Here is a 17,880-nt window from a genome sequence, read left to right on the forward strand (position 1 = left end):
GTTCCATTGCCTGAACTGCCTGCCTGATCAGGCAAACAACGCAAGTGTGAAAGTACCTTTATGTGGGGAAAAGTACTGCTGGCATTTTTCACCATGTATAATATGGCACAACACTCTAGATGACAATTTTTTTTTTTTATTTTTTTTTTAGGTCTCTGTATTTGTTACAATCTTACATTGTGTATTTTCAGGACAGTGTGGAGCAGACAGCAGCATGCTCACAGAGGGTGTTGGTGGACACTGGCTATACATCTAAACGTATAGCCTTAAACCCAGGTAAGTGGGGTAAGGCATATTTGAACATCATACTAAAAAAAAATGCGTTTCCAAACAACTTTGCCCCCCCACCATGCATAACTAATTATATTAGCCAGAGCAGTGTGCCAATAACAATCAGTGACGCCCTTTCTGTTGGGCCCAGTCTTTTTTATTACAAATCATAGATGGTTTTTTGGATTGCTACCATGTAAACTTAAAGGCTATGTACACCTTCGGTACAATATATATATTTTTTTTATTAGTTTGTTTTACTCATAAGCTAAAAAGCATTTTTTCAATTGGTCTTTATTAAAATCATGGAGTCCTTTACTCTGTACAGAGCTGAGATGCTCTACTAGCAGAATCTGAAATTTTCTCTCTGCTTTGTCAGACAGGGAACTGATGGGCTCCTTATCTCTGCTCTCAAACCTTATAAACACTCATCAAAGCTCAATCCTTCTCTTTAGAATGTGGCTTAAATTAGTGTTTATGACCTAGTAATTTAGAGATAAAAAGTAGGAAGTTCACAGCTAGAAACAAAAAGTTAACCCTTTGTGATAGGCTCAATATTTTTACTACAGACCAATTGGAAAAAAAAAGATTTTTAGCCTCAAATGAGTAAGATTCAGTTCCTATTTCAGTTTTTTGTTCTGTTATTTCCATCAGTTATGTGCTTTTGACCTGCACCTGGTTTGGCTCACAAGAAGAGGTGTAGATCTTTATAACCTATATATGTGTAGGCTTCACTACTGGTTTTGGCTCACAATAACTGATGGAAATAACTGAAGTATGAACTAGGCCTATAACGCAATCCTAAAGATAAATTGCCTCGGAAGGTGTACGTAACCTTTTAAATTCCAGGGAAAAGTGTCACTATGATCTGATTGCCAAGGATTTCAGAAGCTGAACTTGAATTGATCAGTTTTTTGGCTTCATTCCAAAAAGGGTTTTTCATGGTGAAGCAACAATTAAAGGGGTTTTCTCATCTTAGACAATGGGGGCATATCGCTAGGATATGACCCCATTGTCTTGTAGGTCTGGGTTCCACCACTGGGACCCGCACCTATATCGATAACAGAGCCCCGAAAGTGAAGGAGAGCGCACTGCGCATGCGCACCCGCCCTACATTCATTTCTATGGGGCCGCCGAAAATGGCAGAGAGCTGGCTTGGCTATTGCCGTCGGGCCCATAGAAATGAATGGGAGCATGGGCCGCGCATGCACGGCATGCTCCCATTCACTTCTATGGGAGAGGCGGGGATTAGTGCTTGGTGGTGGACGGACCCCGGGAAATCTGGGGTCCTCCAGCCACAGCGCTCCCTGCTCCGTTCTCAATATAGGTGCGGACCTGCACCTATCAGACAATGGGGGCAGATCCTAGCGATTTGCCCCCATTGTTTAAGATGGGAATACCCCTTTAAATAATGTGTGCGTGTTGTTACTGCAACTTGTTTCACATCATTTGAAACTAAACAGTGATACTCAATAAATGACCCCATATGTCTTTTATATAAGACGGGCGTTTTAGATGCCAGTCTTAACACTGCACTGGCACTTGATGCGCCTTAGTTATGTAGAGGCGTCGGCCTCTACATAACTTAAGTGCTAGCCGAGCGACTTGCTTAAATGTATGCTGTATTGATTTTTTTTTTCCCCATCCAGCCCATAAAGAGTTAATAAAGCTTAGTAATTTGTGTACCCACAATGGTGCCATTAAAAATTACAACTTGTAGTCTTAGGAGTGCTTGTTTTTGTGGTACATTAAACGGAGAAATAAAAGTTACAGATCTTGGAATGCGACAATGAAGAAAAAAAAAAACTCCCTATAGGGGGAAGTGTTAAATTATTTAGGTGTTTTTTATTCAAGGGGATGACAGGTGTGAGTGGGTCGCCTTTTTTATTTAAAGGACGGGAATCTTCACAACATGTCAGTGTTTTATGGCCTGAAGAAGAGATTTCTGAGGACCTCAGAAGTTGGTAATGCTCATCAGTCTGGAAGTTTGGACTCCGCCAATTCTAACTTGCAAGCACCACTGTACCAATTACTGTAACTCCTTAAAGAGGCTGTCCAAGATTGATAATGATGACCTAATCTGAGAACAGGCTATCAATATCTGCTGTCAGAGGTCAAACTTGCATTACCCCTGCCAATCAGCAGTTTAAAGAGGCCACAACTCTGAGCGCGGTCACCTTCTCACAGCATACCAAGCACAGTGCCATACATTGTGTAGTGTCTGTGCTTGGTACTGATGCTCAGTTCACTTTAATGGGACCAAATGATGAATGAGGCTGCAGCGCTCACTGCAGCTTATTGGCGGAGGTGCTGGGAGTGGGATACCCATTGATCTGATATTTATTTATTTATTACCTATCTTGGACAATCCCTTTTAATGATTGTGGAGCATACCCCTATTAGCTCACCACCACATCATTCAGAGTATTTAACTACTTGCCAGTTACATTGATTGCATCTTTTGCATGTAAGAGACATAGAGTGGGTTAACGAGCTGCGCATTCTCCATATGTGGCAGGTGCTGGCTGTTTAATACAGCTGACACCTACAGCAATGACATGGATCTGAGAATTCCAATTCTGGTGTTCTAACCCCTCAGATGTCCTGATTGACTACTCCTGTCGATCACCTACTATGGCAGCCCGATGAAAGCCTCTCAGGCCTGCCATAGTAAGCTGCCTGTTTTCCCCTGCCTAAAGCAGGACTTCATATGAAGCCTGTCAAGATTCCATAGACTGCAGTAGTATTCTATTGCAGTCTGTGGTACAAGTGATCAGATGATTGCACATACACATTCCCTAAGGGGACAAAAAAATTAGAGATTTACAAAAAATGGTGCACTACAATGGTAAATGCAATTGGCTAAACCCTCACACTGATATTAAAATGAGACTTTCGCCAATATATTCTTATATCAAGAACATACCGGAGCCTGCGCACCCCGTCGGGGTATCTCAAAGTGGCACGGGACCTAACGCTAACCTACCTGTGCCATATGGCCAGTTACAGGGGCCATATTGGCAGTTAGTTACCTCCAGCGTGAAATCACACATACAATGGGAGGAGGGAGGAGGTTGTGAGTCCCACCTACCACTGACTCGTGTGACGCAGGCCTCAAAGGTGCACCTGAATGTTACCCATAGATCAAAATCAAAGCACATTCAAACCTGGAGTTGCCACACATCCAGGCGTGCATGTACAAACAAAATAACAGAATAACAGAATAAAGTAGTCTTAAAGTAGTCTTAAGGCAGCAGTCCAATGAGTAAGTGGTAGGTGGGACTCACAGCCTCCTCCCTCCCATTGTATGTGTGATTTCACGCTGGAGGTAACTGGGAGTTGTTTGCTGTGTCCTACCTTATGCCCCTGTAATTGCCCATACGGCATAGGTAGGTTAGCGTTCGGTCCCGTGCCACTTTGAAATACCTTGACGTGGTGCACAGGATCCGGTATGTTCTTGATATAAGAATATATTGGCAAAAGTCTCATTTTAATCAGTGTGAGGGTTTAGCCATATATTGTCAATTGCATTTACCATTGTAGTGCACCATTTTTTGTAAATCTGTTTTATATAGCTAATCATATCCACTCATTTGGCTATCCAGTGTAGGATGTCTTTGTGATACATGTGGTCCGCTGCGGACATCCTCCATTGTATGCATTTTTGCTGGGGATTGCTGTTACCCGCTGTTAACTCAAATTTCTTAACTCATTTCATTATCTTGAGACAAAACCCATTGAAAAGCAATTGAAGGTGTTTGCTTAGATTAGATAACCAAGCTCAGAAATCTCAGAAAAAAGGAGTGCTAACCATGTTACATCGGTAGCAACGGATCACATGTGCAGGATCTGCTCCCCCGGTTAGAAATACGCAACAGCATTTGGGGTTTTCAGCATTTTCTGCCTTTTTAAGACCACTTTAGGCTACTTTCACACTTGCGTTTGGTGCAGATCCGACTGGTATCTGCACAGACGGATCCGCACCTATAATGCAAACGCTTGCATCCGTTCAGAACGGATCAGTCTGCATAAACAGCTTTTTCAGATCTGAGTTTTCACAAAGTTCCGATCGGAGTCCCAGTTTAATCACTGGGGCTCCGGTCGGTTACCATGGCAGCCAAGACGCTACTGCAGTCCTGGCTGCCATGGTTACTTAGCAATTTTAGAAGTATTATACTTACCTGCGCTGTCTGTGTCTGGCCGGGCGCTCCTCCTACTGGTAAGTGAAAGGTCTGTGCGGCGCATTGCTTATAGCACAGACCTTTCACTTACCAGTAGGAGGAGCGCCCGGCCGGACACAGACAGCGTATGACGGCTGAGGATGGGGAAAACCCTCAGCCGTGCGATACCAGAAGATGTTAGGTCGCTGCTCGACCAGGACGACAGAATTAGGGAGCAGGTCACCTCCCTAACTCTGACCCTGACTCCTAACTGTATGAGCCGACCCTGATGGTAGGAGGGCTCATACTCCGGAACCTTGGGGTCCCTACTAGCACTCAGGGTGGCCCTGAACTAGGAGCAGGGTAAGACGACCTGTTCCTCCCGGATATGGAGGAACAGGAGTCTCACTGGCCAAGCTGCAAGGAAGGGGAAACACATACAGACATATGGATATGGCAGGTGAACAACACTAGTTCCAAACCTACCTGCCACAGCCTTGCTGACTGGAACCCATGCACCAGTATTGCTGTCCACATAAACACCAAGGAGACAGCACACCACAAAACACACAGGTAACCAGGACATCCATAGCTGTAATAAACACGGAAAGGAAAACACATCAACTTCACATCATACATAGGATTTTATGACCACAAGGGTGGCCCTCACTGGAAGATGGTATAATACCAGGAGGATGACTCCAGCAAACCATAGCTGAATTACCCCTCAGAGTCTGGCATCCAGCAGGAGCTAAATAGCCCCACGTGGCCTCACCCACACACAGACACACCCAGTGTTCACACACAAAGAAGGGAGTTAACCCTTCCTACCCCAGGCAAGGGAAAAAGCCACTTAAAGGGAAAGTGTCCAAACAAACATTACACTGCAGCTGTTACCGCAGGCAACGACATGCGTGGCAACCCTGTCCTAGGAAACAGCCAGAAGGCCGAGACACTGCCACCACATGTATACAACACACTACGTTGTTAGGGGCAACCGCAAGTGACCTAAAGTGTCACAATGCACACACACAACCTCGTGCACAACACACCGGGAAAGTGCACAGCACACGTACAAAAGGCACACCTATAAAGACAGGTTGCCAGGTGTACCCGCATGCACCTGACAGCAAGCTGCCTAGCAACAGCTCAGGCTGCTATGCTGCCAAATACAAACATGTTGAGGAGAGGGGAGGCTGCACTGGCCACCAATGAATATAATACTGGGGAGGGAGGGGGGGGCGCACTGGCCACCAATGAATATAATACTGGGGAGGGAGGGGAGGCCGCACTGGCCACCAATGAATTTAAAACTGGGGGGGGGGGAGGGGGGGGTCTGGCCCCTGCTGCCTGGCCCCTGCTGCCTGGCAGCACCCTGTGCGGATCACAGGGGGCTGTGATCTGCACAATTAACCCCTCATGTGCGGCACCTGAGGGGTTAATTGTGCGGATTACAGCCCCCTGTAAGAGATCAGGTGCTGCCAGGCAGCAGGGGGCAGTTATGTACACAGTTCTTAGTATATTCTAACTTGAAGTGTCCCCATCACCATGGGAACGCCTCTGTTAGAATATACTGTCGGATCTGAGTTTCACGATCTAACTCAAATCCAATGGTATAGTCTAATATAGAGGCGTTCCCATGGTGATGGGGACGCTTCAAGTTAAAATATACCATCGGATTGGAGAAAACTCAGATCCGATGGTATATTATTAGGGACTCCTGACTTTACATTAAAAGTCAACGTCAAACGGATCCGTCCCCATTGACTTGCATTGTAAGTCAGGACGGATCAGTTTGGCTCCGCACGGCCAGGCGGTCACCGAAACGCTGCAAGCTGCGTTCGGGTGTCCGCCTCCTGAGCGGAATGGAGGCGGAACGGAGCCAAACAGATGCATTCTGAGCGGATCCTTATCCACTCAGAATGCATTGGGGCTGTATGGATCCGTTCGGGGCAGCTTGTGAGAGCCTTCAAACGGAACTCACAAGCAGAACCCCGAACGCAAGTGTGAAAGTAGCCTGATTCTGTTATTCTGTTTGACTAAAAATTACAGTAAGAAGTTAGAAAAATTATAAAATTAAATCTCACCTTTCCTAATTTTATATATACAAATAATAAAAAAAAAAACATAGGGGCATATTTATTAAGTAAAAGTAAAGATGGGCACTCTAATATCCGGAACCACCGGGTGATAAATTTATTCACAATAGCGTTAATTCACAATAGCATTACTTGCATATAGTAACAGTTTCATAAAATATAGACAATAAATGAATTATCTAAAATAGGCCTAGCTAAATATCTAATACATATAAATAGCCGCTGTTGAAAAACCATTAGGGATAGGATTAATAGTCCGCTGCTGATAAAACAACCTCTGATTGTAATGGTAGAGTACTTTGGATAAATATTCAATAGGCGTCTGCCAATGTTGCTTTTAGGTGATGTATCTCACAAGAAAAAATATGAAGAGATATATATATAGTGACAAATCTTAAGAATATAGTCAGAAAAAATATTAGTGATCACTTGAAAATTGTGCACAAAAGGAAAAGTCAATTTAAACTGTAAGGTGTTGCTAGTAGGTGATATTCAACGTGAATATAGTAGTGATTCCACAACAGCAGCAGATGTCTCTGAATGTCAGTATTTGCTCCAATAGTAATCACCTTCCGCAGTCAACCATCGATTTAAGCAATAGTAGCTGGTGTAGCGACCAGTAAGTGTCGGTATTTGCGCCAGTAATGGTCACTTACCACAGTCCACTATAGATTCAAGCAATAATAGCTATTTATGATAGTACTCACGCTTGATGCTGTAATCCGGTCTGTAGCGAAACTGTAAAAGCGGCTTACCTCCTGTGTGAAATAAAGAGGTACCTTGCTAGTGTATCTAGACACTGTGGTCCGCTCTCAGTATTAGTCGCAATTGTCCAGAGCCGTCCTGGTTCACAGCTTTCGCTCTGTTTGAATCCTAGGCAGAGTCTCAGTTCGTCTGTAATGGGCGTTTTCACCCTGCTCCGGACAGCTGATTTAATTATTCCAGCTGGTTTTCTGCTGTCCGTGAGTTCCCAGACTGTGGCCAGTAGATCTGGTATTTTTCAATGAAAAAGCGCTTTTTCCTAGATAACAATCATATTATTGAGAATCTAGTTCTGCCGGTTTTCTGCCAGAGTTAATGTCCTATCCGTCCACGCCAGACGCGTTTCGAAGGTTGGGCTACCTTCTTCCTCAGTGGCTTTGAAGCGGACTATTAATCCTATCCCTAATGGTTTTTCAACAGCGGCTATTTATATGTATTAGATATTTAGCTAGGCCTATTTTAGATAATTCATTTATTGTCTATATTTTATGAAACTGTTACTATATGCAAGTAATGCTATTGTGAATTAACGCTATTGTGAATAAATTTATCACCCGGTGGTTCCGGATATTAGAGTGCCCATCTTTACTTTTACATTATTATACGGTGCTTGGAGTGCGACATCAGATAGGTGCACCTGACCGTCCCAAATCAGGAGGCAGAGCCGTCCTATATATTTTGAGCATATTTATTAAGACTGGCATTTTAGATGCCGGTCTTAATAAAGTCCTAAGCTGGTGTTGTTTCCGCTGAAGTTATGAAGAGGCACCGGCCTCTTCATAACTTTGGCAGATCCTACACTAGTTCTAAATGTAAGCCAGCTTCCAAGCGGTCTTAAATTTAGACCATTTTCTATGTCTACAACAGGAGTAGGAAATGGTAAATGAGACTGGCCTGCCAGCCCATCCCCTTCCCTGCCTGCGCCACGCTCACAATTTTGGACCTGGTGTGAGCGGGAAGAAGTTACAATCTGTGCCTGAAATACACCTAATTTTGGCATATTTCAGATTTGATAAATGACCCCCCTCCATAATTGGTATTGCGGTATATAAAAATGTCAAACTATTAAAATATAAATATTTATCATGCACAGTGAACACTGTAACAGAAACCAAAATCAATATGACCAATTTTTTTTATTTTATATAAATCTCCTCGTATCTCCCCCAACTCAATCACCCCCCCCCCAAAAAAAAAGCTCTGAAGACTAAAATATAAACAAAAATACAGGTTTCAGACTATATTGATTTTAATTTAAAGCTTTATTTCTTTTTAAAATTCTAGCGTTTTTTGGCTTTCCACTTGTGAGATCCATTCAGGCCTCTCACAAGCGGTCCAAAATGGATCAGTTTTGCCCTAATGCATTCTGAATGGAAAAGGATCCGCTCAGAATGCATCAGTTTGCATCCGTTCAGTCACCATTCCGCTCTGGAGGCGGACACCAAAACGCTACCTGCAGCATTTTGCTGTATGCCTGACGAAGCAGAGCCAAACGTTTTCTTTGACACAATCTAGCGCAATAGAAAACTGATCCGTCATGGCTATATAAGACCTAATACAACCGGATCCGTTCATGACGGATGCATGCGGTTGTATTGTAACGGAAGCGTTTTTGCAGATCCATAACGGATCCGTAAAAAACGCTAGTGTGAAAGTAGCCTTAAAACTATACAAATTGGGTTTTGCTGTAATCATACTGACCTGCGGAATAAGGGTGTAATGTCATTTTTAGCGCACATTGAACGCTGTAAAAATAAAACCTCCCAAATGGCTAAATTTTATTTTTGTTTTCTCAGTTTTACCCTATGAGGCATTTTTGCCCGTTTTCCAAAACAAGAAATGATGAATGAAATGGGTGTCATTTAAAAAAATGCAACTTAACCCCCAAATAAGGCCTCAGATGGCTTTGTAAAGGCAGGAAGGAAAGAACAAAGGGCCAAAACGAAAATTGCCCTGATCCCTAAGGGGTGGCACAAATAAAACAGCACTAACATGTTTCCCAGTGAGGATATATTACACAGAGTGTGTAGTGTATATTTGTAGACTGTCAGTTTGAAAAAGCAGTAATTCCACCTTGGTATGTTGGGATTATTTTTATAATCCTCTCCTCATTTACTGCTTCCCCTTATTCCCAAACTGTCAGTGCTCTAAGCTGCACTGAAGTAAATTGTCAGGACTGATGTGCGCCTGTACAGTAGTCCTCTCCATTATGGACTGTGTATTTCAGTGCAGGTTTGAGCACAGACTGTGGGGGGAATGGTGGGCAGTAGGAAAATAAGTGATCTGGACTCCTTATGTGCAGTACTCATGTATTGCTGCAGATAATAGTCCAGGATCATGGTGACACGTTCCCTTTTAACCCTTTAATGACCAGGCCTGTAAAGCCCTACTGACCAGATACAGTTTTGTGATTCAGTGCACATAGTTCAACAAGTAAAGTTCGGTCTATCAAAATAATTTGATAATTTTCACGTGTTTTTTTTTTTTATATATATTTTTAAAGTATTTTGAGAACTTTTTTTCATTTTTGAAATATACAAAATTAATTATTAAACTAGGCTCTCAATTTGGTGTTGGTTGTTTTGCTATAATCAAAGCAAAAGGTGGCTACTTTGAAGAACCTAGAATGACATTTTCAGTTGTTTCACACTTGCTTGTTATGTATATAATTCCACATGTGTTAATTCATAGTTTTGATGCCTTCATACTCATGAAAATAAAGAAAACTCTTTGAGAAGGTGTCCAAACTTTTGGTCTGTACTGTACATAACAAACAAGTGTGAAACTGAAAATGTAATATTCTAGGTTCTTCAAAGTAGCCACCTTTTGCTTTGATTACTGCTTTGCACACTCTTGGCATTCTCTTGATGAGCTTCAAGAGGTAGTCCCCTGAAATGGTCTTCCAACAGCCTTGAAGGAGTTCCCAGAGATGCTTAGCACTTGTTGGCCCTTTTGCCTTCACTCTGTGGTCCAGCTCACCCCAAACCATCTCGATTGGGTTCAGGTCCGGTGACTGTGGAGGCCAGGTCATCTGGCGCAGCACCCCATCACTCTCCTTCATGGTCAAATAGCCCTTACTTTAAAAGTTTTCCCAATTTTTTGACTGACTGACCTTCATTTCTTAAAGTAATGATGGCCACTCGTTTTTCTTTACTTAGCTGCTTTTTTCTTGCCATAATACAAATTCTAACAGTCTATTCAGTAGGACTATCAGCTGTGTATCCACCTGACTTCTCCTCAACGCAACTGATGGTCCCAACCCCATTTATAAGGCAAGAAATCCCACTTATTAAACCTGACAGGGCACACCTGTGAAGTGAAAACCATTTCAGGGGACTACCTCTTGAAGCTCATCAAGAGAATGCCAAGAGTGTGCAAAGCAGTAATCAAAGCAAAAGGTGGCTACTTTGAAGAACCTAGAATGACATTTTCAGTTGTTTCACACTTGCTTGTTATGTATATAATTCCACATGTGTTAATTCATAGTTTTGATGCCTTCAGTGTGAATCTACAATTTTCATAGTCATGAAAATAAAGAAAACTCTTTGAATGAGGTGTGTCCAAACTTTTAGTCTGTACTGTGTGTGTTTGTGTGTGTGTGTGTACATGTGTATATATATGTATGTGTGTGTATATATCTATATCTATCGCTCTGTTATGGTGGGAAACAGTCCACTTTGGGGGCACTGCAAACAGACAGCTGATCGAGGTCTTCGAAGACTGTAATCGTAACTGAGACAAGCAGCACAGCCGCTTCCTCTATTCGCTGTATAGTGCTCACTGAAGAATGTACAGAAAAAAAGTCAGAAGTGGTAGTAAACAGCTTCTGTCTACTCCACAAAGTCCTAGAATGTAGTAGCTGGAGCCTTAGCCCTGTTTCACACTAGCACTAAACTGTTCCAGTAGAGGAACAGCCTGCTGGAGTTCATCATATCAGGCATAACTATATACTATGTTTTCCACCAGAGCCCATTGACTATAATGGGAACCGGTGGGGATATGGTATTAGTGCCGGGATTTGGATGGACAAACTGGTATTTGTCCAGCTAAATCTCTGCACGAATACCGAGGACAGGCCGGATCCCCGCTGTCACAGCCAGACAGCTGAGAAGCGCTCACAGGAGCTTCTCAGATCCTCCTCCTTGAATTTCTTTGTTTTGGTTTAGTTTCTCATCTCGTTAGTCTATCTCAGCTGTCATGCAGTTGGACTGATTGCTACCCTTTAAGTTCCTCCCCATAATGCAGTAGTGTGCGGCTGATACAACTTCCTGGAGTGTGTGTGCATGCTGTTCCCAGTTCCCAGTCCCCAGTCGTCAGTCGTCTGCAAGATAAGTGCTGTTTATGTATTTATGATTTTGTCTTTTCTGGATCCAGGTGACCCTGACTCCCTCCGTGTCAGTGTAGGGAGACGGTGGTCGTGTCCCTTCACTATTGTAGGGACTTCAGGTAATAGATAGCCGAGGAACGTGGATATGCGGCCATCCACCTTTGGGGTGTTCGCATAGGCTGAGCAGTGAGGGAGAGCGGCAGGTCTATTGCAGGGGTCTCCCTTTGTTCCTTAGTTGTGGATCCAGAGAGACATTGTTTATATGGTATTGTCTTGTTTCCTGTACACCATCCGTGACATTATCAGCCGCCAAAACAGTCTCAAGCATGGATCCGGTTTCACTTTTGGCTGAACGCCTCCAGGGTCTTTCATTGGAGGTAGCTGATCTCCGTAGGATTTTTTCTCAGTTTCAAGTGACCGGTTCAGCTTGCGTTCATGGAGTTTGTGCTGAGCCCAAGATCTCGCTCCCGGATACGTTCTCTGGGGTAGTGAGAATTTTGTGCGTTTTAAAGAGGCTTGCAAACTCCATTTTAGCCTTCTTCCCCATTCTTCTGGTGATGAAGAACGGAGGGTGGGGATCATTGTATCGCTGCTGAGGGGTAACGCTCAGTCTTGGGCCTTTTCGCTACCGGAGGGGGCACGGCCCCTCCGCTCAGTGGATGAATTCTTTTTAGCCCTGGGTCAGATATATGATGATCCGGATCGTATTGCTCTGGCTGAGTCTAGACTACGTCTGTTATGCCAGGGTAAACAATCCGCAGAGATATACTGCTCAGAATTTCGGAGATGGGCAGCTGATACTGGTTGGAATGATGCTGCACTCCGAAGTCAATTTTGCCATGGTCTTTCAGAGGGATTGAAAGATGCATTTTCCTTTCATGAGAGGCCTATCTCCTTGGACTCTGCTATGTCTCAGGCCGTTCGTATTGACAGGCGTCTTAGAGAGAGACGAGAGATCTCTCCTTCCTGTCCTACTCAGTCCCGGAACAGTGCAGCGGTCTCATTCTGTGCGCAGGAGTCTCAGTCGCTGTCAGCCCCTTCTGAGCAGGAGCCCATGCAGCTGGGGTTGATTGCCTCTGACAATAGAAGATTCAGCCCGCATGGGAGGGTTTGTTTTTGTTGTGGAGGTATAAATCATTTGGCAAATGTTTGTCCCTCTAGGAGATTCAGGCAGTTTTCTGGGAGTAATAGAGACAAAAAGGAAAAAATCTTTTAAAAATGTTCCGTCTGTTACTATTGGCAGGGTTGAGGCGGAAATTGAAGGTTTTCCGTTTGCTTGTAGTTCCCGTTTTGTCCTGCCTGCTAGGGTGGCGCTAGAGAGCAAGAGCATTTTTTGTGAGATTTTTGTGGATAGTGGAGCAGCTGTCAACCTCATTGATAATCAATTTGCAATAACTCATGGTTTCCAGGTATGCACTTTGGGAAAGGATATTCCTGTTTTTGCTATTGATTCAGCTCCACTTTCTCAGAAATCATTAAAGGGCATAGTTCACAATATCCATTTAATTGTGAGTGATGCTCATGTTGAGGATGTCATGTTTCGTCCTTAGCGGTTTGCCTACTCCTCTAGTGTTGGGGCTACCCTGGCTCACTAAACATAACCCCACCGTTGATTGGCAAGCGAGGCAAATAAATGGTTGGAGTAACTTTTGCAGAGAGAATTGCCTCATAACATCTGTTTCTGAGGTTTCTACTAAGACTGTACCACCTTTCCTCTCTGAATTTTTGGATGTCTTCTCTGAGTGGAGTTCAGGGTTTACCTCGCACAGGGAGTATGATTGCCCTATTAATCTCATCCCAGGCGCCAAGCTGCCTAAATCTCGTTTATACAATCTCTCCCAACCTGAGAGGGTCGCTATGCGGGCTTATATCTCTGAGAGTCTGAGAAAAGGACACATACGACCCTCGAAGTCACCTGTTGCCGCTGGTTTATTCATTGTTAAGAAAAAAGATGGTTCTTTAAGACCTTGTCTGGATTTCAGGGAGCTGAACAGTATCACTATTCGTGATCCTTATCCGCTTCCTCTGATCCCGGACCTGTTTAACCAGGTTGTTGGGGCTAAAGTCTTTTGCAAATTAGACCTAAGAGGGGCATACAACCTGGTTAGGGTCAGAGAAGGAGACGAATGGAAGACGGCTTTCAATACCCCTGAGGGCCATTTTGAGAATTTGGTTATGCCTTTTGGTTTGATGAATGCCCCAGCCGTTTTTCAGCATTTCGTCAACAGCATTTTTTATCATTTAATGGGAAAATTTGTATTCGTGTATTTGGATGACATTTTGATTTTTTTTCTCCTGATTTCAAGACTCATAAGGAACACTTACGTCAGGTCTTGCTCATCCTGCGGGAGAATAAATTATACGCGAAACTGGAAAAATGTGTGTTTGCGGTTCCAGAGATCCAATTTCTGGGGTTTCTTGTCTCCGCTTCTGGTTTTCGCATGGACCCCGAGAAGGTCCGCGCTGTGCTTGAGTGGGAGCTTCCTGAGAATCAGAAGGCACTGATGCATTTTTTGGGCTTTGCCAATTATTACAGGAAATTTATTTTGAATTATTCCTCTGTTGTTAAACCACTCACGGATATGACCAGAAAGGGGGTAGATTTTTCTTCCTGGTCGGTAGAGGCGCGTAAGGCCTTTTCTAATATCAAGGAGAGTTTTGCTTCCGCTCCCATCCTAGTACAACCTGATATTTCGTTACCCTTCATAGTTGAGGTTGATGCTTCTGAGGTAGGGGTGGGTGCGGTCTTGTCTCAGGGTTCCTCTCCTGCCAAATGGCAACCGTGTGCCTTTTTCTCAAAGAAACACTCCTCCGCAGAGAGAAATTATGATGTGGGAGATAGGGAATTGTTGGCCATCAAGTTGGCTTTTGAGGAATGGTGCCATTGGCTAGAGGGAGCCAGACACCCTATTACCGTGTTTACTGACCATAAAAATCTGGCCTACTTGGAGTCAGCCAAGCGTCTGAACCCGAGACAGGCCAGATGGTCTTTGTTCTTTTCAAGGTTTAATTTTGTTGTGACGTTCCGCCCTGGGGTTAAGAATGTGAAGGCAGATGCCCTGTCACGTTGTTTTCCGGGAGGTGGGAATTTTGAAGACCCGGGTCCCATTTTGGCTGAAGGTGTGGTGGTCTCTGCTCTTTTTTTCCTGAATTGGAGGCAGAGGTGCAGGCAGCCCAGTCAGAAGCTCCTGATCTTTGTCCTCCTGGGAGGTTGTTTGTGCCTCTCGCTTTGAGACACAAGATTTTCAAAGAACACCACGACACGGTCCTTGCTGGGCACCCGGGGGCAAGAGCCACACTGGATCTCATCGCTCGGAGATTCTGGTGGCCTGCGCTTCGTAAGTCGGTTGAGGGTTTTGTGGCAGCTTGCGAGACTTGCGCTCGTGCCAAGGTCCCTCATTCACGGCCATCAGGTCCTCTCCTTCCTTTGCCCATTCCTTCCCGTCCTTGGACACATCTGTCCATGGACTTCATAACGGACTTGCCTCGTTCCTCGGGGAAGTCTGTGATTCTGGTGGTGGTGGACCGTTTTAACAAAATGGTGCATTTTATCCCTTTTCCTGGTTTGCCCAATGCTAAGACGCTGGCGCAGGCATTTATTGACCACATTGTCAAATTGCATGGGATTCCTTCAGACATAGTCTCTGATAGGGGCACGCAGTTTGTTTCCAGATTCTGGAAGGCTTTCTGTTCTCGCTTGGGGGTTCGGTTGTCATTCTCTTCTGCTTTCCATCCGCAGTCGAATGGCCAGACAGAGCGCGTCAATCAGAATCTGGAGACATATCTGCGCTGTTTTACGGCGGAGAATCAGGAGGATTGGTGTTCTTTTTTGTCCCTTGCTGAGTTTGCTTTAAATAACAGTCATCAGGAGTCCTCCTGATAAGTCACCATTTTTTGGTGCATATGGGTTCACTCCGCAGTTTGGGACTTTCTCGGGAGAGGGCTCTTCTGGTTTGCCTGATGAGGACAGATTCTCCTCGTCTTTGTCATCTATTTGGCAAAAGATTCAGGATAATCTAAAGAGCATGAGTGAGAGATATAAGCGTGTGGCGGATAAGAGACGTGTGCCTGGTCCGGACCTGAATGTTGGTGATCTGGTGTGGTTGTCTACCAAGAATATCAAATTGAAGGTTCCCTCCTGGAAGTTGGGTCCTAGGTTTATTGGGCCTTACAAGATCCTGTCTGTCATCAATCCTGTTGCCTACCGTCTTGATCTTCCTCAGACTTGGAAGATCCATAATGTTTTTCATAAGTCCTTATTGAAACCTTATGTTCAACCTATTGTACCCTCGCCTTTGCCTCCTCCTCCGATTATGGTTGATGGAAATCTTGAATTTCAGGTCTCTAGGATTGTGGATTCTCGTCTTGTCCGCGGTTCCCTCCAGTACCTCGTTCATTGGGAGGGTTATGGTCCTGAGGAGAGGATGTGGGTCCCAGTGACGGACATTAAGGCCTCTCGTCTCATCAGGGCTTTCCATAGGTCCCATCCTGAGAAGGTGGGCTCTGAGTGTCCGGAGTCCACTCCTAGAGGGAGGGGTACTGTCACAGCCAGACAGCTGAGAAGCGCTCACAGGAGCTTCTCAGATCCTCCTCCTTGAATTTCTTTGTTTTGGTTTAGTTTCTCATCTCGTTAGTCTATCTCAGCTGTCATGCAGTTGGACTGATTGCTACCCTTTAAGTTCCTCCCCATAATGCAGTAGTGTGCGGCTGATACAACTTCCTGGAGTGTGTGTGCATGCTGTTCCCAGTTCCCAGTCCTCAGTCGTCTGCAAGATAAGTGCTGTTTATGTATTTATGATTTTGTCTTTTCTGGATCCAGGTGACCCTGACTCCCTCCGTGTCAGTGTAGGGAGCCGGTGGTCGTGTCCCTTCACTATTGTAGGGTCTTCAGGTAATAGATAGCCGAGGAACGTGGATATGCGGCCATCCACCTTTGGGGTGTTCGCATAGGCTGAGCAGTGAGGGAGAGCGGCAGGTCTATTGCAGGGGTCTCCCTTTGTTCCTTAGTTGTGGATCCAGAGAGACATTGTTTATATGGTATTGTCTTGTTTCCTGTACACCATCCGTGACACCCGCTGGCTTAAATTATGGTCAATGGGGCCTGGCAGTGCTTCCAGCCTTGCTTGATGCGATGAACTCTAACAGGCTGTTCCTCTGCCACAGAGGTAGACAACCTCTGGCACTCCCAGCATGTATACTTGCTCTGCTCTTCTTAGAAATCTCATAGAAATGAATGGAGCATGCTGGGAATTGTAGTTTCGCAATAGCTGGAGTGCCAAAGGTTGCTAACTCCTGCTCTACCAGAACAGCCTGCCGGAACGCTTTAGTGCTTGTGAAACCAGCCTTAATCCCAGGGCTGTGGAGTCTGAGGCAATTTTGGGTACCTGGAGTCTGAGTCGGCAAAAAATGAACCGACTCAGACTACTCCTAGATTTAAATTGGAATAAAAATAAAATAAAAAAAAACAAGTTTAAATGTCCCAATTCACAAAAAGTTATAATTAATTGCCGTATTTTTCGCCCTATAAGACTCGCCTGCCCATAAGACCCACCTAGGTTTTTGAGGAGGAAAATGAGAAAAAAAAATTTTTGAACCAAAAGGTGTGCTTTTGGTGGGTTTTGAACTAATGGGGGCATCTGTGGGTGGCACTGTTATGGGGGCATCTGTGGGTGGCACTGTTATGGGGGCATCTGTGGGTGGCACTGTTATGGGGGCATCTGTGGGTGGCACTGTTATGGGGGCATCTGTGGGTGGCACTGTTATGGGGGCATCTGTGGGTGGCACTGTTATTTGGGCATCTGTGGGTGGCACTGTTATGGGGGATCATTGTGGGGGCATCTTATCTTATGTGTCATCCACAGATCCCCCCCCCCCCCCCCCCCATAACAGTGTCCCTGTGTAGTGAATGGGCGCCTGTTTCTGTAATGGCAGCGGGGCCCGGTGCCTGCTTCATTCATAAAGTGGGCGGAGCAGGCGTGTGACGTAGTGAGCTACGCTACGAGCGCCCACCCGTCCTCCTGACTGCCAAGAAGTTAGTAGTAAGTAGTACAGCTCTAGATTTAAGATGATTGGAATACTCTAACAATACTCACAAGTTAGATATGATTACCGTATACTACAGTGAGCGGGGCCCGGTGTAGTAGAATTCAGTGACTGCACCGGGCCCCGCTGCCATTACAGAAACAGATGCCGGCCCCCAGCCCCTCCTCCCTCTCAGCCCATTCACTGGACGGTCGCAGCATTCTCCCCCATAAGACATACT

The 17,880-nt window shown here is 44.8% G+C and overlaps 1 protein-coding gene across 3 annotated transcripts in view; it reads left to right on the plus strand.

The window, feature by feature from the left end:
- The window catches only part of GRB10 (growth factor receptor bound protein 10), a 305,010-nt gene that overhangs the window by 89,290 nt on the left and 197,840 nt on the right, over positions 1–17,880 (plus strand). For 2 of the 3 annotated variants that reach the window (XM_040431392.1, XM_040431391.1), the window contains exon 4: positions 192–276. In XM_040431392.1, coding sequence (XP_040287326.1) covers positions 192–276 — 85 coding nt within the window. The remainder of the gene's footprint in view (positions 1–191; positions 277–17,880) is intronic. The other variant, XM_040431393.1, reaches the window with a different exon arrangement.

The sequence above is a fragment of the Bufo bufo genome, chromosome 5 (assembly GCF_905171765.1).
Source record: "Bufo bufo chromosome 5, aBufBuf1.1, whole genome shotgun sequence".
Lineage (NCBI taxonomy): Eukaryota > Metazoa > Chordata > Amphibia > Anura > Bufonidae > Bufo > Bufo bufo.